We start from the raw sequence: 26,793 nt of genomic DNA on the forward strand, positions 1-26,793 counted from the left end.
GGCGCGGGAACGTCCCTGACTGGGCTCTGCTGTTTTATTAATACCGAGTTGGTTTTTGTTGTGTTTTGTTAAATCCCTCGGGGAGCTTCCAGTTTACTAGCTCGCTTTTCAGAGTTAATCCGGACCGTGCTTTCTCAGGTGCAGGCAGCTGGCACAAGTGCCCGTTCTCTGGGCTGGGGACGATATTCAGCCCCCGCTGCGCCCGGTCCTTGTGCCCGCCCCGGGGATACAGAGAAGTGCCAGGGTGGTCCTGCCCTGCGTGGGGAGACAGCATGGAACTAAACTGGGCAGTAAGCCATGTACAGGATAGGACTGACAGGAGGTAGCTGGAGGAAGGCACGACGTTCAGGACGGGAGGGGGTGGGATTTGACATTTTATTCCGCCCATTTTGTAGGTGAGGAAACTGAGGCCCAAGTGGTTCACGCAGCTGGTGGGTGTCTGGGGGCAGCAACTGAACACGGCTTCTGAACCTGTTTTCCAGACAGCGTGGTAGAGGAGTCCAAGTTCCCATGAGACCTCTGTGGGTCCCCCTCATAGCTGCTGGCACCGCCCTTTCCATTGTCCTATTAATAGTCTGTAAATGGGGTGGGGGAGGGGAAGGGGATGGATGTGGAAGTCATTCAGTTTGCTCAATTGCCTTCCAAGTCATCTGGAGCTGGAGAAGATGTGGGGGAGTTGGAACCCTAAGTCACTGTTGGTGGAGCTGTGAGCTGATCCAACCATTCTGGAGAGCAGTTTGGAACTATGCCCAAAGGGTTACAAATATGTGCATGCCCTTTGACCCAGCAATATCGCTTCTAGGAATGTATCCCAAAGAGATCATAGAAATGGGAAAGGTCCCACATGTACAATAACATTTATAGCAGCTCTCTTTGTGGTGGCCAAGAACTGGAAATTGAGTTGGGGAATGGCTGAACAAGTTGCCGTGTATGAGTGTGATGAAATACTATTGTGCTATAAGAAATGAGGAACAGGAAGACTTCAGAGAGGCCTGAAAGGACTTACATGAACTGAGTGAGTGAAAGGAACAGAACCAGGAGAACTCTGTACACAGCAACAACCACAGTGTGCGAGGAATTTTTCTTGTAGACTTAGCCCTTCACAGCAATGCAAGGTCCTGAAACATTCCCAATGGACTCTTGAAGCAAAACGCCACCCACATCCCGAGAAAGAACTATGGAATTGGAATGCAGAGTGAAGCAGAATATTTTGTCTTGTGTTATATTTTCTTTTGTTTTGCTTTTTCTCATGGTTTCTCCCATTCATTTAATTCTTCTATGCAACATGACTAATGTGAAAATGTGTTTAATAAGAATGTATGTGTAGAATCCATATAAGATTGCACACCATCTCGGGGAGGAAGGGGGAGAAAATCTAAGACTTATAGAAGTGATTGTAAAAAACTGAAAACAAATTAATAATTAAAAAAATTAGAAAAGAAAAAAAGTCACTTGGACGTTTTTGCTTCAGGCATTCAGAAATCCCCACCTTCTTCAGGAGGCCTTTGCTGCTCCCTCTCTTTATTGCTTTCTCTCTGAAATTACCTTCCACTTACACTGTATATGTTGCGTATGACCATAGTTGTTTGCTTAGTTGGGCAAATGAAATAGGATTCAATAATCACCATTGGGTATGATGTGGGCACTGAACTGGGGGAGGGGGGTGGGTGGGCAGGAGCTGAGGGAGGCCCATCGTGCCTGTGGTGTAGCTTCCTCCCCCTTTGCTGGGAAAACTGATGAGTTAATTGGAAGTGACACACATTCTCCAGAGAAGTCAAGAGAGGGATGACAATCCTTTGGGAATGCGTGACATCAGAGTTAAAGCTCCCTTTTAATTTCATGTTATTACTTGTTATTCTGTTTCATTAAATACCTTTACTTTGAATTTGATGTATTTGTATTTGGCTTAGTAAAGAGATATGAAGAGGTGTGAAGTGAGGCTGAACAATGGGTTTAAATAGATCCCTACCCCAGCTATACCAGGGCAGTAGTTGAAAAGGGGTATGTGAATACAGAGTAGATATCCTGTATGTGACTCTGCTTATATGGGTAGAGCAGTGTTACTATAGAATGTTAGTTCAGTTGCATTTGTTGAACTTAGTAGATCATAGATTTAGAGCTGAAAAATATCTCAAGGGCCTTCTGTGCTAACTCTCTTATTTTTCAGATAATAATAGCATTTATATAGTGCTTCAAGATTTTCCAAACATTTAACATAGCCTATCTCATTTGAGCCTCACAACAACCTAGTGAAATAGGTGATATTATCACCATTTTGCAGATGGGGAAACTGAGGCTGAAAGAGATTAAAGTCATACAGCTAGTAAATGTCTCAGGCAAAATTTGAACTCAAGAATACCTTATCCATTGCAAGATGAGGACCTAAAACCCACAGAGGCTTGCCCAAGATGGCATATGTGAGGAATTAATATTTCTCTAGTATTTAATAATTGTATTAGGACCAAAGTGTTTCCCTTTTTCTACTTCCTTATCCAGAAACTGACCAATGTGGGAAATCTTAGGCAGAGATTTACCCAGTCAGGGTGGCTAAGATTTAATCAAAGACAATAAAAGAAATTTTAATTTTAAGCTCATTGTGTTTGTTCAGGCAGGTTTGATTTTCTCTTTTGTCAGACAAGTGATATGGAAATTGATGTGATCCAAGTCACTACCCCAAGATCCTCACTGTAACATAGCCCAGCCTCTCATTGTAATACTCATTTTCTCATTCACTGTTAACCAATCAGAGTTGACTAATACCCTACTCTTCAAAGGGCATATAAATTATGAGTCCACTTCCATGAGGAGTCTTTGGTCTGAGGGAGACAGCCAGATGACCATCCTTTTATTAAATGTGCTGGCCTTATTAATAAAATTATTAAGTTACCCAGAAACTATGTCTCGAACTTTTTAATCATCACAAAAGATTTGACCCCAGGTCCACTGACTTCAAACCCGCCATAGTTTCCACTGTGTCATGTCCCTTTGATATTAAAAATCATTCATTTTAGTCAGTAGATGTTGATTATCTGATATCTGATAATCAGAATGCTGCTCTAAATAAAGGCTTAAATGGACAAAAGAAATAAGATAAAATTTATCAACATTTGGTTTGCCAAGTTGTCTTTTTTTGTCATCCCAATTCCAAAATAAATTTGACGTAGATTGTCTCCAAAAACTAGAGAATTACTTAAACTGGTTTGAGCATCTTTCCAAATTCAGTCATTGCAGCGCTTACTGAGAAATAGCAGCGATATTTGAGGTGAAATAAAATTTCTCAATCAAAAACTGTGTGCGAGGAGAGTGAAACTTGATACCCACAAATCCATGAGAAACCCATAAATCATATTCTAAATCTGGAGAGTTCATCCAATGACAAAGCTTGTCAAATTGATCCTTGGACACTAGCCACTTACCTTTGTTACCTACATTTGTACAAAACTGCAAAATCCTATATTTTAGACACATAACTTCCATAAATCAGGCACCTGTCATCTTTGAACAGAGCCACAAACAGCCTCACACGACTCATTTTACTGAGTCTTGACAGCAATAATTTGTACAACCATAGTTGTCATTATAAGAAATTGCAAAGCATGTGGTTTTTCTGGGACTTAGGTACTTACAAAGAAGCCCAGAATCTCAGCCTTAGAAAGAATTTCAGTCTACCCTGACCAAGAATTGTTTGTGTGCCATCCCCAGCCCACAGTCATCCATCCTCTGCCCAAAGACCTCCATTGAGAAGGAAACCACTTAGAATTTCAGATAAACCATGGTAAATTGAGATAGCTCCTATTGTTGAGAAATTTTTCCTTATGTCAAACCAAGCTTTGTCTCTTTGCAACATTCATCCATTGCTGCTACTTCTTCTGCCTTCTGGGGCTAGGCAGAGCAAGTATAACCCTTCTTCCACATAGCCAGCCTTTTGATACTTGAGATATCTGTTAGGATCCTCCTAAGTTGCCTCTTCTCCACCCTAAAAATCTTCATTCCTTTCAACTGATCCTCATGTGTCATGAACTCAGGATACATGACGATCATGACCACCTTCCTCTGATCTCTTTCCAGCTTATTAAAGGCCTTCCTAAAATATGGCATCCGGATCTATTCAAGAGTCAAAGCAAGGCAGAGGATGGTGAAACCATTGCCTCCCTAGCCCCAGATTTCTTACTACAGCTTAAGATCTCATTGATGGCAGCTAAGTGTCTCAGTGGATAGAGCACTGGACTTGGAATCAGGAAGACTCATCTTCCTGAGTTCAAATCTGGCTTCAGACACCTTCTACCTGTGTGACCCTAGGAAAGTCATTTATCCTTGCTTGCCTCAGTGGAACACAACTAAACAACAGTAAAAAGAGATCACATTAGACTTTTTTTTGACAACTGTATTACACTGTTGACTTACCCTGAGATTGTAGCTCACTAAAATTCCCAGGCCTTTTTCACATGTAGTGATATCTAGCTATATCTCCCCTGTCTCAATCCTATGAATCTGATGTTTTAAACTCAAGTTTAACATTTGGAATTTAGCCCTATTAAATTTTATGTTTTTAGATTCAGCCCAACATTCAAGCCTGCAGAGATCCTTGTGGATCCTGACTCTGTCCTCCAACAAGTTAGTTATCCTTCCCACCTTTGCATCATCTGCACAATTGATAAGAAAACCATCTATCCTTCAGCCTTCATCATTTTATTGCTGAAATTTTAAGCAGCACAGGGTCAAGAAACAGATCCATGGGGCACTCTGCTTGAGACTGCCCTTCATGGTAACATAGAACACCATTCATGACAGCTCTTTGGGTCCAACCATTCAACAATTATCAAATCCACATAAAAATACAATCACCTCGTACAAGGCTATTTAACGTTTTTGTGCCATGGACCCTCTGGACAGTCTGGTGAAGCCTATGGAGTCCTACTCAGAATAATGTTTTTAAATATATAAAATAAAATACACAGAAATTCAATTAATTTGAAATATACTTATCAAAATATGTTTTAAAAACAAATTCATAGAACCCAGGTTAAGACCCCCTGATTCCACATCTCCCTTTCTGTCTCTTAGTCTCTGTATCTATAATACCATATTCTCTCTCCATCTCTCCCTACATCTCTCTCCTTGTCTCTCTCTGTGTGTCTCTCTATCTCTGTCTCTTTCCATGTGTCTCTCTACCTCTCTCTGTCTTTCTCTGTCTCTGTCTCTCTGTCTCTCTGTCTCTCTGTCTCTCTCTCTCTCTCTCTGTCTCTCTCTCTCTCTCTCTATCCCTCTTTCTCTGTCTCTATCTCTCTCCCTCTTTCTCTGTCTCTATCTCTCTCCCTGTTCTCTCAATGGTGACAGAAGAGGTATAGTCTTCCTCAAATAAACTTTTGAATCTCATTGGAATAAAGGTGTTACTATTATAGAGGAACGTTAAAAGAAAGCAAATATTTCAAGTAAATTGCATTGGAAATGTATATCAAGAAGAGTTAGAAAGTTGACCCATATCAAGGTTAAGATGAGAATTGTATCCTGTCCCACTGCACCTCCTCCCCACCCTGCTAGCACATAAAACTCAGGAGCTCCATTACTGGCTAAACTTTGCTTTTGTAATCACCATTTATTTGCCACAGGGTGTTATGGTGCTGATCAAACAGAGATTTAATTTCGACTTTTGATCCTTTGAAACTACCCACAAAGTAATACATATTTATGTATTTTGTTTTATTAACTTAGACATTATGCAAATCATTGTACAGTTTATTTGCCTCTTTTAACTTCATTTCAAACCAGCTTTTTAGCTATAAAGAAATCTTTAAGGGACTTCATTTGGAAAATTCCAACCGAGATAAGGATTAACAGTTGAGCAAGAGCCCACCATAAAACATTGCTGTTTGTGTCTTCACTGGTCATTCGGAAATTTTCTTCACGTTCCTATGCGGGAGGAATAAACAAAGAGCAGATTTAGTTTCATAAGAGTACATAAAAATGCATGCTCTTTGGGGAAAAGACTGTATAAATTCAAGGTAGTTTTATTATCGGCAATGATCTGTATGTATGCACAAGAACCCTATCTGATATTATGAGCTGGAGTGTGCTGTTTACTCAAGCACCAAAAAGTGCGGTTCAACATTATATAATATCACAGTATATTTCCACATGAAATATCAAGAAAGCAACACATGCTTTATACAATTTATGTTACTAATAGCCACCATTACATATACCCATTAATAAGCTAGATTTTCTGTCTTCTAAGTAGAGACAGGATCTGTACCTGTTGAGTTCTACCCAGTGGTAGGGCCAATACATATATTTTGTTGGATAATTATTATTATTATGTCACATAATATAATAATAAACAATTAGCATTTGTATACCATTCCATTTTACAAATATTACCTTATTTTATGCTCAAGACACTGGGAGGTGGATGCTATTTTTTGCAGATGAGGAAACTGAGGAAGATAGAGACTAAGTGATTTGCCCAGGGTCATACAACTAGTTAGTATCTGTGGTCAGGTTTGAATTGAGGTCAGTTCTCCTGGATTCCAATTCCTGCTTTTTCTAACCATTGCACCACCTAGCGGCCTCCATAGTAGAAGGAAGTATGTGTCAATCCCCTCAGCAAATCTCTCCCTCCCTGCCTTCCCCTGGCCCAGGTACGTGGGCTTCACATTCCAGAGTGGGTGTGGCTGGAAGCAGGACAGACACTGAGAGAAGGAAAGTATGAGTTGTCCCTGGGCTAGTCTGCGTATTCACAGGACTGCGTATTGCCCAGTCACAGGACTGAGAGCTGGGAAGGAGCTTATAGCTCATTGAGTCCAATCGCCTCGTTTAAAGATCAGGAAATAAAGAAAAGAACCAAGCCAGGAGCTAAGCCAAGGATGCCCAGCTAACCATCAGTAGAGTCTGGACAGAGCCACTCAGTCAAGAAAGGAGCTCCTGGGAACAGTGGATTCGTTTTCTCCTGACCTAGGGAGGCTTCACCTGAGAAGTCCACATGGTCTGGCACAGAGAGGGACATTGGGCTGTGCCCGCAGCCTTACCCACCCTTTGATAGCTCTGCTCTTTGATGATTTGTTCAATTTGCTCAGTCAGATGTTCCAGCTCGTAGTTAACTTGATGAACTTTGTCCTTTGCTTGAGCAATTGCTGCAGCAAGGTCATGTTCTCCAACCCGAATATCCAAGTGGATCCGCTGAACAAACAATAAAAAGGAAGATTTCCAGATTTTTTAAAACCACAGCTGACATTCAGTCCTCAGAAACTGGCCTCAGTGGAAATTCTTTCCTTTTTTATTTCTTTATTTACCCTCTGTCCTCCAAGAAGCTTTCCTTGGTCTTCCTTTCCTTGGTCTTCCTTTCCTCATTCCCAAGTATACTACCCTTGCTCAAATTTTCCTAGAATATTTTGTCTGGATGTCTCTTTTGCTTCCATCTCATGCAACTTTGTCTAGGTCAGGTCCCCCCATCAGATTATGAGTCCCTGAATGCAGATACTGTGTCATCAGATTTTAAAAATCCCTCTAGCCATAAACCCACACCCATAATGGATGCTTCATCAACAGTAGATGTTGTTAAATGAAAATCTTTCTTCACTGAATCATAGGATAATAGATGTAAAGCTGGAAGGAACTTTCAGTGGTTGGTTAGTACAACGCCCTTATGTTACAGATGAGAAAGCCAAGGCTTTTCCCATCTTCCATTTAACAACATTTATTAAGCATCTACTTTGTGCCATGAGTACTTATGCTAGGTCCTGGAAATACTTCCAAAAATTAACTCATCTCTGATCTAAGCTATAGAGATAATCCTTTCAATAGTATAGATCATAATCTATCTATGCCAAGCATTTATTAAGCACCTTCTATTTGTCAGGTACTATGCCATGTGCAAGGGATACAATAAAAGAGACAAAGATCATACCCAGCTCTCAAGGACCCCATACTCTAAAAGGCATAGGCATGGAAATTCTCAACAGAGGGAAGGTGCTAGCATGAAAGGGCATTGAGAAAAGTTTCTTTAGAAGGCTCAAATATTTTCCCCTATAAACCATCCACTAGGGGCCAAACCTCCCTGAGGTCCATTCGGTCATAGTCCTTTCATCATTTCATGAAGGGATTTTTGTCATGGCCTCACTTCATTTCCATACCACTCATTCTTCAGATTTCTTATCCCTAAACAGATATCCCTCTCCATTTTCCAGTTCCTCTTTATCTGTTGCCGTCCCCCATCAAAATCTAAGTTTCCTGTGGCATGGATTGCCTTATTTGCTTATACTTAAATCCAATGCACTTGTAAGTCAAGACATCACCCTCATGATGCCGTTGGTCCTCTTCAAGAATAGAGGACAAAAAAATAGCCATTCTCAGTGCTCAGCATAATATACACCACAAGTGCTCCTCCTGCTCTCTCCCTGTCCCTTCTTTCTTCTTCTTCTTCTTCTTCTTCTTCTTCTTCTTCTTCTCCTTCTTCTTCTTCTTCTTCTTCTTCTTCTCCTCTCCCTCTCTCTCTCCCTCTCTCTCTCTCCCTCCCCCCTCTCTCTTTCTCTCTCTCCCTCTCTCTCTCTCTCCCTCTCTCTCTCTCCTTCCCTCTCTCTCCCTCTCTCTCCCTCCCTCTCCCTCCCTTCCTCCCTCTCTCTCTCTCCATCTCTCTCTCTCCCTCTCTCCCTCTCTCTCTCTCCCTCTCTCCCTCTCTCTGTCTGTCCATCAGTTTCCCTTTAGACTTCTTGGTGAGATTCTGAGTATCAACAGTACCCATGAGCTGTCCATTACTAGCTCTCATTCTCACTACATGACCATTCTCTTCTCAGAGGTAAGACATTCTTATACAGTCTCTTTTTCTCCATTCCCCACTATGCAGAAGTTCTTCATTATAGAAACAATGCATTAAATGGTCATTCACTAACCAAAAAGAGTTTATAAACCACTCTCAGTGCCTTATTTCCAGATTGCATGGGAATGACTCTGGCCCTAAGGGCTATCACAATGATACACTCCATACATGTAATGCAAGTCTCTTAGCCAGCAGGTCAAATACTCTTGGATGCTTAGCAGAAACAAAAAATGGGGCACTGTCCCTTCTGTAAGAGTATGAGTTTACTTGAATACCACTATGAATTCACCATTCAGTTTTCCAATTTTTTTCAGGCCTGAGTAATCACAGTTCTTTCAGCCATCCCTTAGAGTTATTTTCCAACCCTTTAATCAACTTTGTGGCTCTCCTTTGAATTCCTTCCAAGCTCCCCAGTTTCCTCTTTAGTTACTAAGCCCAGATCTGGATGCAATACTGGAAGAAATGTCTAACTAGCCCTGAGTATAACCATCCTAGCATCATGCCTGAATGGTGCTGTCAGGGGTTCCATTAACCAAGACATTAAAGGAATACAACTTACCAGCTTACTACCACCAAAGGAGAAGAGATTTGTAGAGTTAGACTGTAAGCAAATGATGTGCTCTCCAGGCGAGTGTGATGTGAATGTAAATGCCCCCTGTGATCCATACAGCTTTGATAATAATATCTACAATGGAAGGGTTTCAATAGTTTGTGAATCCAGTTATAGGGGTGATCCTTTCCAGGACTGTCACATACTGTATTAGTCTGAATATAAGTCATTGTGGCATATAGACCATATAACTAAATGGAGATTGCTTTTAAAGAAAACACACACACACACACACACACATACACACTATCATAACATACTGGATAAAAAGTCAGCCTTAAAGTCAGAAAAACCTGGATTCAAGTACTGCCTTTGACATATACTAGTTATATGACTGTGGATACCCCAGGGAATCTCTCAGCACCCAAGGAAATTCTTAAAGACTGCAAATTACAGATTGGCTGCCAAGCTACAACAGTAGAGGCAGTTTCCATACCAGGGGTTCTCCATTTGTTCAGTCATTTTCAGTTGTATCCACCTCTCCATGACCCCATATTGGGTTTTCTTGGAAGAGATATTGGAGAGGTTTGTCATTTCTTTCTCCAGCTCATTTTATAGATGAGCAAACTAAGGCAAACAGGGTTCAGTGACTTATCCAGGGTCACACAGCTAGTAAGTATCTGAGGTCAGATCTAAACTCAGGTCTTCCTGACTCCAGGTCTGGCACTCTATCCACTATGCCACCTAATTCCAGACAGAGTCAAATAAAAACAAATTAAAATATGTATTTATTATAAAATATTGTACATATGTGTATGTATTTGTGTGTGTGTGTGTATAGTAAGTGGAATTATATCTTCTTCCCATTAATTTCTTGGCCATAGGGATCCTAGGAGAATATTTCATATCGGTCAACAGCAGCTTCCTTAAAAGTAATTTGAATAATTCCCCCATTCGTGTAAATTTGAGAACTAACTATTAGGGAGATATTGGGGTGTTTCGTTGAGTTTCTACAGTAGTAGGAAGTGTACATTCACTGCCCAAGTTCCTAAGAAAAAGAAGACACCAGACTTTGTAGTCCCCAATTTCAACTTGGTGTCAGTGATAGACTTGCTTGGAGATCAAAGGATCAGAATGATTCTTACTCCTGGGCAAGCTTCTGTGTGACTTGAGGTCAACAGGAAATGTGTCAAGGAAAGAATTTATAGCAGAGATCTCCCTTGTACATTTTGAGCTATGTACATACAGGAAAAGTGGTGGTTTGTGTCATGCCCAGATGGAGCCAGGATGAAGAAATATTGCTCTCTAGAAATGGCCTAGCACAAATAGGGAAATATATTTAGTAAATTAAGGAGAGTTGTAGAAGAAGTAAGAGTAGAAGAATTGTTCCATTGCCACCTCTTGGGAGTATGGAAGACTACAGGAAGACACAGGGCTGAAGGACTTTGGGAGACAGCTAACTCCTGCCAGAAATCCTAATGTGGCAAGTGACTCCAAGTGACTGAGGTTGTCTATACAGGCCTCTGGAGAAGGTGGGTGTTTATCCTTAGTAGGTGTCATTATCTTCTTATGAAATATGTTATACTTTCCATTTGTTTTATTTGGCACAAAAGTAAACTTTTTCTTCCTTGAGTTTTGTGAACTGAGAACTTGTAAGGGAAGGTTCTAGGGAAGTTTGGGGAAAACAATGAAGCAAATTGATGGGAAGTTACCCAACAGGCACCACAGCCAGCTCTTCACATCCTATGAGATTGATTGACACGGCAGTCAAATAAAGATGTTTCATTAATTTTTAACCTCACTACTTATAGACTTGATCTTTTTACTGATATTTTTTCATACAATTCAGCAACACTTAGGTTTTGTGTAAGCCAGATTTAAGAAATTAAAAAATTTCTCACTATTTGGATCGATAGTCCTTTTCTACTTTTCACTTATAAAAATTCAACTCTGAAAACTGATATAGGCTATCCTAGACAATTCTGGCAATACTTTCCTGACCTTTAGTAAAACATTTCAAGACAAAACCTGATTAGTTAAAACTATACCTTCTGGTCTTTGTTATCACACACAACAAGATAATCTGTTGTTTGCCATAGGTGTTTAAAAAGCCTGAAAGGCCAGGAAGAACATGAGTACTTCTTTTCAAAGGACCCCAAAGAGAGAAGTAAGGAAGAACTTGTTCCCTCTGACCATTGTTCATATATGGGACCATCCAACCTGGATGAAGAGAGCTTACTCTTTACAAAGCTTAGTGTCTAGGATCTTTGAACTAGGTTAGACAGAGAGACCCTGGGCGCTATAAGGGTTCACTTGTACAGCAGTGATCCTGCAACCAACCGCAAAACAGCAAATTTATGTGTGTGTATATACACACACGTATACATACATATACATATAAAGTACAAAAATGTATATTTTAATGTTTACCATATAATTACATAAAATATAATATATTTAAACTTGTGCTTTAGTATTTAATATACAAATATATATTTGAATATATATTTAATATATGATCTATTTAGAATATAACATATTTAAATATAGCATTTCAGTGTTTGCAAAACACTTTACATACATCAGCTTCTCTGATGCTCACCACAACCCCATGAGTTAATGTTATGATGACCATATTTTACAGATGAGAAAATTGAAGCTGAAACAGAAGTGACTTTCTCAGAGTCACACAGATCGTAAGTGTCTGAGGTAGGATTTGAACTCAGATTTTCCTGACTCCATGTAGTGGTCCACATAGGTGACCAGGAGCTTTTGTTGAATAAAATTCTTGTTATGTGAGTCTTTTAGCATCATAGGGAGGATAGACTCCAGGCCACATGAGGACAGAGATCATATAGTACAGAAACTCTGTATCTCTCCCAGGTCTAAACAAAGTTTTCTATAAACAGTATATATATATATGTATATATATACATACACACATACTATATATATAATAGAATAATAATTGTTCATTGAACACATGTATAGACAATATTTAAGGTCTTAGCTTTAGAAAAAATCTAATGATGAAATGCAGAAAGTGTTTTACCTCATCATCGTAAGTTGTAACCGTCACAAACATCCCTAATCCAGGAGCAGAGTCAAGGAAATCTTGGTGGTTTATGTTCCATTGCTCTACCTTGTAAGTCCCTATTTAGAAAATACAAAAGATGTTTATTATAAAAGAGTTGCAAGCAATTGCAAGGAGCAATTACAGTCATAGTCAATGGATTCATCATTTTCATTTCATCCAAATCGCAAAATACAACAGCAGTTTTTATGTGTCTCTTGGTGCCTTGTGTTTTGCAGTATAATGAAAAAAAGTCCCTGGAAGTCTGAAGAGCCTTGGGTTCTCCTTCCTCTGAATTCTCATGGTCTGTAGATCTCTTGCGCAATAATCCCTTTGTACATGTCAGGCTCATTCAGCTGGAAGAAGCTGCCCATTCTGCCAGTTTTCCTGGAGCACATGATCTGGATCTGTCCTTTGTTCCTCTCACAGCCTAACTTGAACGTACATTTTTTTTTAACCTACATCTCATATTCCCCACCTCTACCCCCATTAGACTATAAGATCCTTGAGGACAGAGATTGTAACATTTTTTCACCTTTTTCCCATCACAAGTGCAGGATCCTGTACAAAATATTTGTTGAGTTATATTGGGATTATTAACTGTCTTATCTCCCCTTCTCACTTCTGAACTAGAGGCAGTATGGTGTAGTGGAAAGAGCCTTGGACTGGGGGAAGAAGGGTTTGTGTCCCAATACCTAGGTTTGACTCCTGCTTCTGCAAGTCATTTCACCTCTCTCTGGGCCTTAGTTTATTCATCTGCAAAATGGGAGTAATAAAAAAGGGCTTTTGTAAGTAACTGTAAGCTTATAGTTCATGTCTTATTTAACTCAGAGTCTAACAAAGGGCTGGGTAATCTAAAGGGCATTTAACAAATGCCTTTTCAATTTAGTTCATTGTACAGCCTTGTTTTCCCACACCTTCCCTCCCTAGGCAGGCAGTAGATACTCAATAAATGTTTGTTGAGTCTCAGACTCAGCTGAAAGAGACCTCAGAGATCACTTAGAAACGAGGGCCATTAATCCATATATAAAGATCCCCATAGGCTACATATTGACTCAGCTTTAAAATGTAATATTATCTGTGTTTTACCATAATTTTTATTTAAATACTTTCCAATTACATTTTCATCTGGTTCTGCTACACTTGGATCAAATGTGGCCTGTAGGCCTCTGACACTTCTGATTGAGGTCATTCAACCTTTATGTGAACAATGATCCCTCCTCTATAATGTCCCAATAAGTGGTCATCCAGCCTCTGTCCATTACAGACCTCTATTGGAGGAAACTCCCAATATAGCCAAAATCAGCCTTTCTAATTTTCTACCCATTTTGCCCAGTTATGCCCCTGGGTACCCAGTGGAAATTGGCGGGACTAAAGATACTGAGTTACTATAGCTGTGATGTCTCAGTTAAGTCTCTTCCATTCCAGGATTAACATCCCTATTTCCTTCAGCTAACCAGTCCTCATCTGGCATTGTAATTAATACCATTGCTGTCCTGGTCACCCCACTCTAGACAAGTCCTATCAGGGGTGAAGAACTTGCAGCCTCAAGGCCACATGTGGCCTTCTAGGTCCTTGGGTGAAGCTTTTTGACTGAGTCCAAGTTTTATAGAGCAAATCCTTTTATTAAGGGGATTTCTTCTGTGAACTTTAGATTCAGTCAAAGGGCTGTACCCAAGGACCTAGAAGGCCACATGTAGCCTTGAGGCAACAGGTTCCCTACCCCTAATAGATTGTCAATGGTTGTCCTACAATGTAATGCCCAGAACTGAACTCCAGAGGGCCTCTGGGGTAGAAGACACCAAGATTATCACTTGCCTCTCTCTAGACATTAAGCCCTTCAACAGGGTTTGAGGGCATATTAGCCTTTCTTTTTTTCTAAGCCACCCTGTCACTTTGCTGATTTATATGTATTGGAATTGTAGTCACAAGCCTCAGATCATTTGGAGGTCAAGACATTAAACCTTTTCAAAATTAACCTTATTATGCTGTCATCTAGACCACATCTTCCCATCTGGTCTGCAGAGACACAAGATATAAAGTGTCCTACAGAATGGCAGGTGTTGTTATTGATATATCAAGTTATTAACCAGACAACCAACCAATACTTTCTGCACGTCATCTGCTGGAATGTTTTGAAGGCCAAACGGTGCCATCTTTAAAGTTTTGCTTCAAGTAAACACACTTCAAGATGCTGTCAAATCTACGTCTCCTCCATTTAAAATCCGTTTCTGATATCCCATTTCCCTTAGCATCTGCTAACTTGCTGCATCCTGATGCTGGCACTGTTTATTAAAACCACTCTAATGAGGATAGATTGAAAAGCCTGGGGACAATCAGATTTGTAGGACATATGATCACACTGTCATAGGAAAGAGGGATTAAAACTTGCTTTGCTTGGCCGCAGAGGCCCAAACCAGGATCTATAGGTGGAAGATTCAGGGAAACAGGTTACAGTTCAATGGAAGGAGGGATTTAATAGTTGGAGCGATCCACGGTGTAATAAGTTACCTTAAGATGAGCATGAGTGCCCTATTAACAACAGACCTTCAAATGAAGGCCGGATGACACTTTGTATCAGGCACCGGACTGTAACAATATTCCATTACATTCATATAGCATCATTTTTTTCAACCACTCCTTAACTGATTGCTATTCATTTTGTTGTGTTACCACAAAGAAGGCTAATAGCAAATATTATAGTGGGGATTCCTTCTCAGGTATAAGCCAGACCAGACTTAACTCTGATGTCCTTTCCAACTGAGATTCCACAAAATTTTCCTAGGCTGTTTTATGTCAGGGAAATCTTTTCCCCAGCTGTTAGTGCCTTCTTGCCAAAAAGTTTACACATGCACATACATGTGTGTATGTATATATATATATACATGTATGTATATGTATAGGCATAGATATGTATACACATCTATATATACATGCCATCTCCTCTGGTGTGTTTATATGTATACATATGCACACATACATACACACATACATGCATATATGTGTGTATATACGTATGTGTATAGGTATGTATGTATATATGCATGTGTGCAAATATTTATATATACATGCTATCTCCTTTGATATATATGTATTTATATACATACACATACATACATACACACACACACATAAATACTGTCTTTAAAACAACCCATGTTCCAGATGAGGAAACTGAGACTCATTTGAAGTGGCTTATTACCAGTACAGAGCTATGTGAATGAGCTCAACTTCAGATCTTTTGGTTGCAAGTTCAAGGTTCTTTCCACTAACCTAGCAGTCAAATTAGCAGGGAATTTAGATAATTTGAGAATACTATCTTATGGTCTATAATGCATAATTATGCCATATTATGCAAAACATCAAGTCAGATTAAACCTCAAGTGGGCAACAGTCCATGTCTGGCTAATGACTACTTTGGGCCAGTTCACTGACAAAAGGAATTTTCTTGTGAGGGAGAGTTTCTGTAACATGCTCAAGGGAAAGATCGTCAAAAGGGATAATGTAGGTCTGACTTTGTTGAGTTCCTTTTGACTTCACATTCACTTTCATATCACTTCACTTTCAATTTCAGTGTCTATGTCTATTCCTTCAACAAAATTTATTTAACTATGGTTTTCAAGAGACTCATGATACAAATCAATGGATCAATCAACAACCATCTTTTTGAGGTCAAATCTGGCCTCCAGACCCTTACTAGATGTATGACCCTGGACAAGTCACTTAACCTGTTTGCCTCAGTTTCCTCATGTGTAAAATGACCTAGAAAAGGAAATGACAAGCCACTCTAGTATCTTTGCCAAGAAACCCCCCAAAAAACTCATGAAGATTCGGATATGGCTGAAAAACAACAAAAGGGGTACAACAATTACTACCTAGCTTTCTTCAAGACCCAGACCAGGCACAACCTTCTATAGATGCTAGAGCTTCCCCCTCCCAAATTGTTTCCTGTCTATTCTATATATACTGCATGTGTATATGTTGTCTCTTAACTACTTAACTCCTTGAGAGCAGGTGTTATATCGTTTCTGTCTTTTCCTGCAATATTTGGCACATTGTAGTTTGTTGATTGACTGAATAATAAGAAACAATATGGCATAGTGGAAAATGGAGTCAAGGTGTAAATACTACCTTTGATATATACTGTCTGCCCTGGTCAACTCTAAGACCCTCTTGTTGACTATTTGCATTGGTGTAAGGAATTTCCACACCTGGAATTCCCTATACTGATGAAATCACAGAAGGTTGGGGGTGGGGGGAGAAGCCGCTGCTCATCTTTATCTGGTACTTTGCATCACATTTTCACCTCTCATCTCCTCCTTTGCTCCAGCTCTAGAAGGCACAAATCTGTCTGTATCCTTGAGCCTAGCCTCTCTCGTCTCCTCAGAAGCTTTCTTTGCCTGGTTCTTTTTCTTCATCATCTCCATTTCTATTGCTTCCTTTCTGACTATCTAAAAATATGTTCACATCCCTCCCCTCCTTAAAAAAAAATCACAACCCAACCTTTCCTTCAACCCTGCCATCCCCTCTGGTGATCCTCCTTATCCCTTCTCTCTCACTGCTCAACTCCAAGAAAGAATTGTCCATATATCCACCCTTGCTTTTAATGCCTCACTTCCTACTCACTTCTTAAAACTTTGTGCTCTGATTCCCAACAGTCCTGCTTCCCTGAAGCTGCTTTCTAAAGCCATGGACAACTTGAATTTCTGGATCCAGTGTTCTTTTTCATAGTTCGCATCCCCCTTGATCTTTCTGCCAATTTCAGCACTGTGGATCACTCCCTTCTGGATTCTCTCTCATCTCTTGGCTTTTATTATATGCCTCTCTCCTGAGTCTCTTATAGTCCTATTTTTGGGGGGGTCTCTCTTACTAGATCAAAGATTTGTATAAAAGGATAAGAGTGAAACAAGTGAAATAACATAAATAGAAATGAATAACTGTATGTAATTGTGCGATCATATAAATGAAAAGAAGACTAAAAGGAAGCTGAATTTTAAGTAACTAAAAAAGCCCATAATGCTCCTGAGAACAGATAATGATAATAGATAATCTCCTTTTGGCAGAAAGGTGGGGAACTACTGTACAGAATATTGTATGCATGGTCCGACATGATTACAATATCAATATTTTTTTGCTGAATTGTTATTCCTTAATTCAAAAGAGGTTTCAATTTAGTGAAGGGGCTAGGGGTTGGGTGGGGAGGATGGCAACATAAGGGGAATGCTATATCCAGAAATGCCAATTCTGTAAAAACAACAAAAAAAGCATTAATAAAACTCTTTTAAAGGACATAAATACTGTTTACCTATATATCTCCACCCCAAAAATGTCTAAGCAAAACCTATGACAGAGACATAAAGCTAGGCCATGCTTCAGGAGAAGATACCAGGAGACCCATTAAGGGGGGAATGTCACATTTTATAGCTTCTCATGTCTTTGTGACTCCCCCCTCTTTATTGGCCCATTGGAGCATCCTTAGTGCAGTAAATAAAACAAATGGAGACAGGTAGAAATTCACAAGACATCAAACCAAATAAATATCTTCTACATTAGCTTCTGAAAGTCACCAAATTTGGGTTTTTTAAGGGAATGATTTATAGAAAGAAAAGCTCTGAAGCCAAGGGCCCTCCTCTGAGAAACCCAGGCAATTTCAGGTATAAGAACCAATAGATTCATCCCCAAGAGTCAAGGTGAGGATTATGAGGCAAGTCATTTTGTCTATACTAAACCCTGCAGGATAGTTCTCTTGAACACCAAACGTAATAGTAATGACTTAGGGTTAAACAGTAACAAAGAGCTTTCCACATGTCATCCCACATATCTGAGTCTTATAAAACCTGGAGAGGCAGGTAGTACAAATATGATGATCCCATGTCTATCCTATATGAAGCCTTTCCTGCTTTTCTCCCCCATAATTTTTTGTATTTATATTTACTTGAAATAAATGTAGATATATAAAAATAAACATATATATGTACATATACATGCACATACATGTACGCACAGACATAGATATAGATATAGATGTGGATGTGGATATAGATATAAATGGTATAGATATAGTTTTCCCCAATCCAGCGGGTTAAATCCAGGCCCAGACACTAACTAGTTATGTGACCCTGAGCAAGTCACTTCACTTCTGTCTGCCTCAGTCCCCCCATTTATAAAATGAGAATAATAATACCACCTCCCTCCTAGGGCTGTTGTGAGGATAGAGCAAGGTAAAATTTGGAAAGTGTTTTGCCAACCATAAAGTACTAGTCATTATTACTATTGCAGTGTCTTGCGCTCGTTAAGTATTTAATAAATCTTTGCTGAATGGATATGAATGATTGATTGGCAGCTGTACTGACAGCTGCTTTCTAAAGAAATCAGTTCTGAAGAAGGACCTCTCCAAGAAACACAGCTGTCATTCATTCATTCATCCATTCATGTCATCCTTTGGATTTAGAAGCATTCCAGTCTAAAAGAATTCTCTATTTAAAATGGAAATAAATACCACTGGGAAGAGAAACATTAATAGCTTCCCAAGGTTTGATAGCCAGCTGAGAGCACACGCAGTATGAGAGTGGTTTTCAAAGAATGTGCTGGGCTAAGTGTGCCACAAATGTAAGGAACTTACACTCACGCATGTGTGTCTCCACTTTTCACCCGGTGCACTCCTCAAGGCAATGAATAATACTGTGCCATAAACAAACTGAGTTTGAGAATCAGTGTAGTATGGGATGGGGGTAGGTGCCTGGGGCAGGAGGAATCAAGAGGAGGGAACAAAAGGGACCAGAAAGGAGAAAAGATGCACTTCTGAGAGACCTCAGTTTCATAGTGTTGTTGAGGAGTGGACAGCTCCTAAAAGCACCACTGAAAAGAAGTGATCCCAAAACAGCCACTTGACTTCTGAGCCATCTTTTTGGAGAAGTACAGGGAGCCTTGGCTCACATCTACCCTTACTCCTGCTAAACCATAGTCTGATCAGCACTCTCCAGGGACAAGTGACCCATCCATCACTTCCTGAAAGCTGTGACTTCTTAGGAGGGGTAGAGAAGAAAACAGCTTCCCCACCTCCAACCCTTAGCAGCTTCTCTGTGATCCAGAGCTGGAATATTAGCACCATCAGGGAGGTTGGGATAGTCAGAAAGAGGAATTGGAAATAGTTACTGCTGCCAATTACTTTGTGGCTGCCTGGGAAGTCTGGTTAATTATTTTTCCTTGGGTCTGAGACTCAGTTTACTTAATCTGTAAAATGGGAATACTGTTCCTTGCCTACACCACCTAAAATGACATTACCCACATGAAGACACTGGGAGACAGCAAAAGTAGTTCATGCTGGATATTTTACATTGACCTGTTTTCACCCTCAGATACAAATGCATGAGCAGTTTTAAAGACAGGCAATTTTGGCTGTACAGTCAATGGAAAAAGACTGCTCCCACCCACGTGGTAGGCCAACACAGACACCTAGTAAAATGGTGGAAATCGGCTTGGAACCCAAGACTTCTGCTTCCAGGTCCAGCCTCTTTCTCTCAACCCACATTGCTTCTTCCTTTGAGAGAAAAGAAATTCTGGTCACATGGAGAATTGCCTTGGAAATCAGCTACCTGGCACACACATACATTATGAGGCCATTAAAATGTCCTGCATTCTCTATCAAGCCCGTATTTCCCCGCAAACCATGACTCATGTGAGACACTATGGCAGGGCGAGGCTGAGATTGATCAAATAATGAGTCGCCAGTCATCTGAGTGATTACCTTTGGATCAAAGAAAAACATCAAAAACCATCCTTTTCTCTGAAGCATCAAAGCCTTTCATCACAAAGTTGTCTGGCTGAAAGCGGGTTGAGTCTGACTCAGGGCCTGGGAGAAGAGGAAGGCCGGAAGTTGGAGGGGCAGGGATGGGGAAAAGGTTACTAGAGTTACTGGGGTAAAGGTTTCTTCAGGTGATTGGGATCAGGAAAATCAGCCTGGCAGAAGATCAGGACAGAGAAGATGGAGCAAGGTTTACCTCTCTTTGAGAAGAGAATGTGAATGAGCCCCACCTAGGGAAAGGGTCCCCTCTGATAGTCAATCGAAATTTATTAAGTACCTGCTATGTGCCAAGCTCTGTAATGACATTGGGAATAAAAAGATATACAATTTTATATTACATAAAATTATATATACTATGCATGGATACATGTATAAATGTACATATATTTATACATGTACACACAGATAAGTATATACACAAATACCTCTACATGAATGCATATATAAAATTCTACTTTTGCTCCCAAACCTGGATTAACCTGTTTTCTGAGATTCAGTCCTTGTGGAGAAAGGACTTCTTCCAAGAAACTGCAGGGAGAAGAGGAGAGAGAGTTTCAGAGAAAGATAAGAAAAAACTTTTGATTGGGACTGGGAAATCTCCCTGGAGCAGCAGGCATATAGGAAAGTCCACTTCCCACACATCCTTTGACTTCTACTACTTGAATCTCTAGATTCCAGGTTTTGCTAGGAGATATTAGCCCCCTCCTGGTGGAGCTGGGATCTTATCTGTCCCCTGAAAGAGTCATTTATCTTGTAACATTTCTGATTTCTATTTCCTGATTAATTTGATAAAGAAGTTTACTAACTCTCAGGGTGATTACTACTTCTGTAACCGGTAATTTAGTGGAAGGAGAACTCAACTGGTGAAAGTGAGTTAAATGTTAGCTTCCTTTTTTAGAATGACCTAGCAAAGTACATTTTTTCCTGAACAACTCGAAGAGAATACCATAGCCCTAGACTACTAACGTTTTCGATGTGGTAGATAGATATATTACTATGTGGAGACTCCTCTTGGAGATAGTAGAATGAAGGATCACCCAGCCACACCTGTTCCTCTGAGCTGAATCTTCAAAAGTGTAGATTCAACATTTGAGAAACATTGATTAAGTACCAAAGGAGCTTGACTTCAGTCTTTGATTTCATGGAGTTCACACACCAATGATGGGGTAAAACTTTGACACAGGTCATTATACTATGCCATTGTACATGAAAAGTATATTGGGGGGGGTGAACAAAATGAGATTTCTATGAAGGGACACCTCTTTCAGACTTCGGAAATTTGTAAGTCTTCAGGTACAATTTTAGATATAGTATCAGGCACTGAGTAGCCAATTCACAAAGTCAGGAAAGGAGAAGAGGCAATGGACCTAGGTAGTTTATACCATCTTAGTATCTCACTTGCATAAGACCATCAAGAGAAACTTAGAATTGAAAAGCTGGGGGAACCCTAAACTCCAGAACTGTTTGGTGAATGATTATTGGGTAACCAGCCAGAGCTTACAAAGAGAAAGATTTGTGAATGATACTAAAAGGTCACCATAAGTTAAAGTGAGAGGAGTCCAAATCTAAACCAGTCAGAGTAATTAAAGAAAAGAAAGAAAAGTTATACTTCTCTATGTAGCCTCTATCTAGTTAAGAGATTTTTTAAAAACACTTAGAGTCTGAAGGAAAGATTCAAATAAAAAAGATTTCTGTCAGTTGTAGGCCAAGAAATTCTGACCTTTTTGAAAGAATGTAGCACAAACCCAGTTGAGGAAGTGTTGTTGAGTGGAGAGATAGCCCAGTCATACAATGGTCCGGCCTAGATGTTGCTCTAAGAGAAGATTGAACTTTCATATCATTCTGCACAGAGCAAGACACAAAGAAAGGCAAGAAGGCAGACCCTGATATCAAGGATTTCACAGTTTAATGGGTGAAATAGCATGCAAACAACAATGTACAAATAAGATCTACATGGGGTAAATTGGAGATAAATCAAGAGTTTCCCTCTGGAATGGAAAGAGGGAGGATATGACCTGGAGTTATGGAAGGAATGTTTTGTTAACCATGGGTCTTGACATACCATTTGAGTTAAATTCCTTTGTTAAGGGTTAAATGAATCTATGGCTGTGTTCATAGAAAGCACACCAGTGGGGACTCAAGAGCTGCTATGTTAGCAGTCTAGCCACTCACAAGAGTTATCCCTAGAACTCAAGTTAGCAACAGCTCCTCTGGGCAACTCCAACCTTCAAATAGGAGTTTATATTTGGGGGGGCCCTCAGAGGGAAGTGAGCCCATAGGTTGGATGGTGAAGACTGTAACCAAAGGTGGTCAGAAATGCTTTCTGTAGGGGATGGTGCTTAAGTAAAAAAAGGCTGGAAAAGCAGCGTGGTGCCAGATAGTGGATGGGAGCTTAATGCCAAACTGATGATGGCAACAGGAAGTCACTAAAGATTTTTGCGTAACCTGGTTAAATGCCCAAGGTCTGTAGGAATTCATCAGGTGCAGAAAAGAGAGGACCCCCAGGACAAAAATCAGTATGAGCAAAGGTATGGCAGCTAGAGACGCAATGGCATATTTGAGAGATGGGGAGTTTTCCATTTGGGGTGGGCACATAGACTGCAAGGAGAGGAGTAATAGGAAATAAAAGCGTGAGATTGAGCTTAGTATGGTGCCTGATTCATTAAAAAGTCCTTAATAAGTGTTTATTGATTGATTGATTGATTGATCGATTGATTGAGATTGTGCTGGGCCTCAAATGCAAAGCAGAGGAAACTGAAGTTGGTGGGCAAAAAAAAGAAATAGCTGGCGAATATCACCGGGAAAATTCCCAGATGTCTGTGGGGGTGAGGGTGGGGGAGGAACTAAAGTAATTGGGGCAGTGAGAGTAAGTAACCTCAGCATTCAAGGTTACTTATCATGAGTTCCCTTCCTGAGGCATGGGGTTGGGGGAGGAGTTTGGGTTCAAGAATCTGTTGATCAGAACAAGGCGTTGGAATCCCCTGAGGAGGACTCCTATTCATCTTCTCTCTCCCTCCCTGTCTTCGTCACCCCCACCACCACCAAAGCTCACCTGCATTTCTACCTCCTCCTCCATCTCAGAAGTCCCAACAGTTCTCTGGTTATCTGCAGAATAACTGCTAACTCTCCAATGTAACTGGAGAGATAAATTGAGGAGAGAATATGGTGATATTCAATAGGAGACTGAGGAGAAAATAGAAAAACGTTATCAACATTTTTGAAAATACCACTAGACCTATAGTATGTTTTATTTCATTGCACTAAAAAGCTGCAGATTCAATATAAATTCTGACTGGAATGTAAAACATTGTATTGGATTTTCCATAAAATTCCACTTGGGGGGTATAGGAGTGTGATTCTTTCCTTGAAGGACACTTTAGCTCAGCTGGGTAGGATTGTTTTGAACAAAGGCAGAGAGTTAACCAGAAATTCTGGAGCCTGGGGAAAGTGTCTGAGGGTTTGAGGATGGACTATGATGAACCTGGCTGCTATTCTGAGACCTCTGTGCAAGGGAACAAATAGCATAGGACCAACTAGGAAGGGGTCATTTGGCATTCAGGAAGAGCTACTGACCTTGTCCTTCATTTCAAGGGGATGGGAAAGGGGATTTTCATGTAAGTCACTTAGGGTCAGATGCAGTCCCACAAGAAAGAGGGACAGACTAGCCTCCAGATAAGTCAGCCTGCCTCAGGAACCTAGCCCATTCCCTCTATACTCCTGAAAGAAAGAGAGGAAAATGCCAGGCAAGTGGCATGGGGGTAAGAGAGGAAAAACAGTGTTGATTGGGTCCCTCAATGGTGAGATGTAACAAGATCAATTAAGAGGTTGTAGTACAGGGTTAGTAGAGGACTACCAGGGGAGCAAATCCAATTCCTCTAAATTCTGATACCTCAGAGCAAAGCTCCTGTTATCTCACCCTAGTTATTGAGCCACCCTTGTGTCTAAAGGTTGTATGATAGTCATAAGTAAGCACAAATTATTTTTCCCACACAACTCTTGTAACTGTGAATTTCTTGAAGTCAGGGACCCAGGTCTATTTATCCTGTACCACCTATAGCTATAGTACCACCCAAGCACTGGGCCATACACAAAATTAGCATGCAATTAATGTTTCTTTGAATAAATGAATGATTGAATGTATACTATCAAAAAGAACTGGGGATCTTAGTGAACTGCAAGTCAAACAAATTAGGAAAACCTTAGACTATATTTAGAGAGCCACAGTATTTTTAAAACGAGGAGGGGTATTAGGGCCACTCTCTTTTGTCATATTCAAGGCATTTTGAAGTATTGTGTTCAGCTTTGGCAGCCACATTTAAAGATCATAAGCAAATTTTAACATATGCAAAGGAAGGTGGTCAGAAAGGGGGAATCTTGTCATATGCGGATTGTTCTAAGGAACTGGGGATGTTTAATCTAGGGAAAAGAAGGGTTAGAGGGACTCATCACTGTCTTCAAGAACACTGTCATCTTGTAGTTGGATTCTGGTTGACTCCAGAGGAGGAAACCTCAGAGCAAGGATAGAAGTGACAGAAGCAGATTCCAATCTGAGATACAGAAAAGCCTCTAAAGTATTTAGAGCTGTCTAAAAATTCTTTCAAGTAAGGAATTCTCCATTCCTAGAGATGTTGGAACGGAGACGAAGAAGAAGAAAAAAAGGAGGAGAGAGAGACAGAGAGAGGGAGAGAGAAAGAGGGATGCAACTCTATGATCTCAGATGCCCTGCTTGGAGATTCTGGGAATCTATCTTGACCAGGGAAAAGTGGCAATAATGATTATATTGACTCAGCCAATGTACTCAAAATGAATTGATCTGTGCTGACTTTCCCACTGATTTTCTGGTCTTGCACCCTTCTGAACACCCAGTTCACAGCAAGCCTCAGGGCATCCAAATGGTCTTTGACTCCCCACTCCCACACAGCCATCACTCTCATTTCATTTCTCTTTGCCTCTTGCTTGAACTAACTTAATTTCTTCCCAACTGATTTCTGTCTGGAGTCTTTCACTTCTTTAATCCGTCTTTCACACAGCTGCCAAAATGATCCTATAGGAGCTAAAGTATAGGGACACTCTGTCTACCTTGTTTCATCTCTACCAAAGCACATTGACAATTGTAATTTACAGTCTTAAAGAGTTGACTTGAGGGGCAGTTAGGTATAGTGGATAGAATACCTGGCTTGAAGCCAGGAAGACCTGAGTTAAAATTTAGCCTCAGACACTTACTGGCTGTGTGACCCTGGACAGGTCCTTTAACCTTGTTTGCCTCAGTTTTCTCATCTGTAAAATGAGCTGGAGAAGGAAATGGCAAACTATTCTAGTATCTTTGCCACGAAAACCCCAGTGGGGTCACAAAGAATGGCAAACTACAGTAACTAGGTGGCACGGTGAATAGAGCACTGGCCGTGAAGTCAGAAGAATCTGAGTTCAAATTCAGCCCCAGATACTTACTAACTTCAGGACTCTGGGCAAGTCATTTAACTTCAATTGCCTCCCCCCACTCTCAAAAAAAGTTACCTAACAGTTTATGTAACTTATCCAGTGTCATATAGCCAGCATATTTCAGAGGCTGGAATTTAAACCCTGGCTTCCTGATTCCAAGGCTGGCTCTTCATCCACTAAACTAGGAAGACTTTACAATATTGTAGAAGGGAACTTTAGAAGACAGACACACTGTTTATGGAGCTGTAAATGGTACTGACCATTCTGAAAAGCAATTTGGAACTACTTTTTAAGTGACTAAAATATCTATACACTTGTGCCAGAGATCTTACTGCCACGCATATATATCCCAAGAAAGTCCAAGGCAGAAAAAAAAGAACCATACATTGAAACATTCATAGCAACACTGTTTGTGATAGCAAAGAACTGGAAACAAAACATAAGCACATATGTTGGGGAACAGCTAAACAAATTGTGGCATGTTAATATAATTCAGTGTTATTGTATTATAATAAACAGTGAAAAAGAAGGATTCAGAAAAGCCTGGGAAGATTTATATGAATTGATACATAATGAAACCAGGAAAACAATACATGCAATGACTACAACAGTGAAGGGAAGAAGGAGGCTCCTTAATATTCAAAAACCCGTCATCCTCTAATTCACAAAGCCATATCTGACATTCCACTTTGAACAGGGGGAATTCAGCTTACCTGTGACCCAGGTTTCACTGGGAATATCCTCTATGATGCATTTCTCCTCTCTTTCTGCTGCATGGAAATAGAAGGCTGATGACACTGATAAACAAAAACTAAACAGTGAAAGAAAAATGAACACCTCCATTTCTTCAGCCTTCATCCAGGGCTCCTTTTCCAATGGACCAGTCTTCACTGTCTGACCTTGTGCTAAATGCCCATTAGGTATTGGTACCTCAGTAGATAAGCCAGAGAAATTGATTTCTGTGAAAAATAACATGTGGTGGTGGCACACAGGTAAGTAATTCCAGTCACACCCACCAAATGAGATAAAAGGGCCTCTGGCCCTTTCCAAACATTGCAGTCACTAAACATGGTATCAGAGTGGAAAGAACATTAGATTTGAAGTCAAAGGACTCT

General features: G+C 40.2%; 1 protein-coding gene across 1 annotated transcript; it reads right to left on the bottom strand.

Annotated features, from left to right (window-relative positions):
- Positions 1-5,616: 5,616 nt before the first annotated feature.
- LOC140509489 (transmembrane emp24 domain-containing protein 11-like) lies at positions 5,617-26,572 on the bottom strand. Its single transcript, XM_072617062.1, has 5 exons — positions 26,392-26,572; positions 12,415-12,515; positions 9,372-9,497; positions 7,030-7,176; positions 5,617-5,910 (listed from the first exon to the last, which is right to left on the bottom strand). Exons 1-5 carry the CDS (start codon positions 26,534-26,536, stop codon positions 5,761-5,763), a joined length of 669 nt encoding a protein of 222 aa, XP_072473163.1. The 5' UTR covers positions 26,537-26,572; the 3' UTR covers positions 5,617-5,760.
- Between the last annotated feature and the right edge of the window lie 221 nt (positions 26,573-26,793).

Source organism: Notamacropus eugenii, chromosome 6, assembly GCF_028372415.1.
Source record: "Notamacropus eugenii isolate mMacEug1 chromosome 6, mMacEug1.pri_v2, whole genome shotgun sequence".
NCBI classification, from domain to species: Eukaryota; Metazoa; Chordata; class Mammalia; order Diprotodontia; family Macropodidae; genus Notamacropus; species Notamacropus eugenii.

Coding starts and splice junctions, on each gene's coding strand:
- LOC140509489 (XM_072617062.1), bottom strand. CDS start 26,536: ATGAAGGCTGAAGAAATGGAGGTGTTCATTTTTCTTTCACTGTTTAGT. Junction 9,498..12,414: donor TTACAACTTACGATGATGAG/GTAAAACACTTT, acceptor CTTCCATTGTAG/ATATTATTATCAAAGCTGTA. Junction 5,911..7,029: donor AAGAGCAGAGCTATCAAAGG/GTGGGTAAGGCT, acceptor CCTCCCGCATAG/GAACGTGAAGAAAATTTCCG.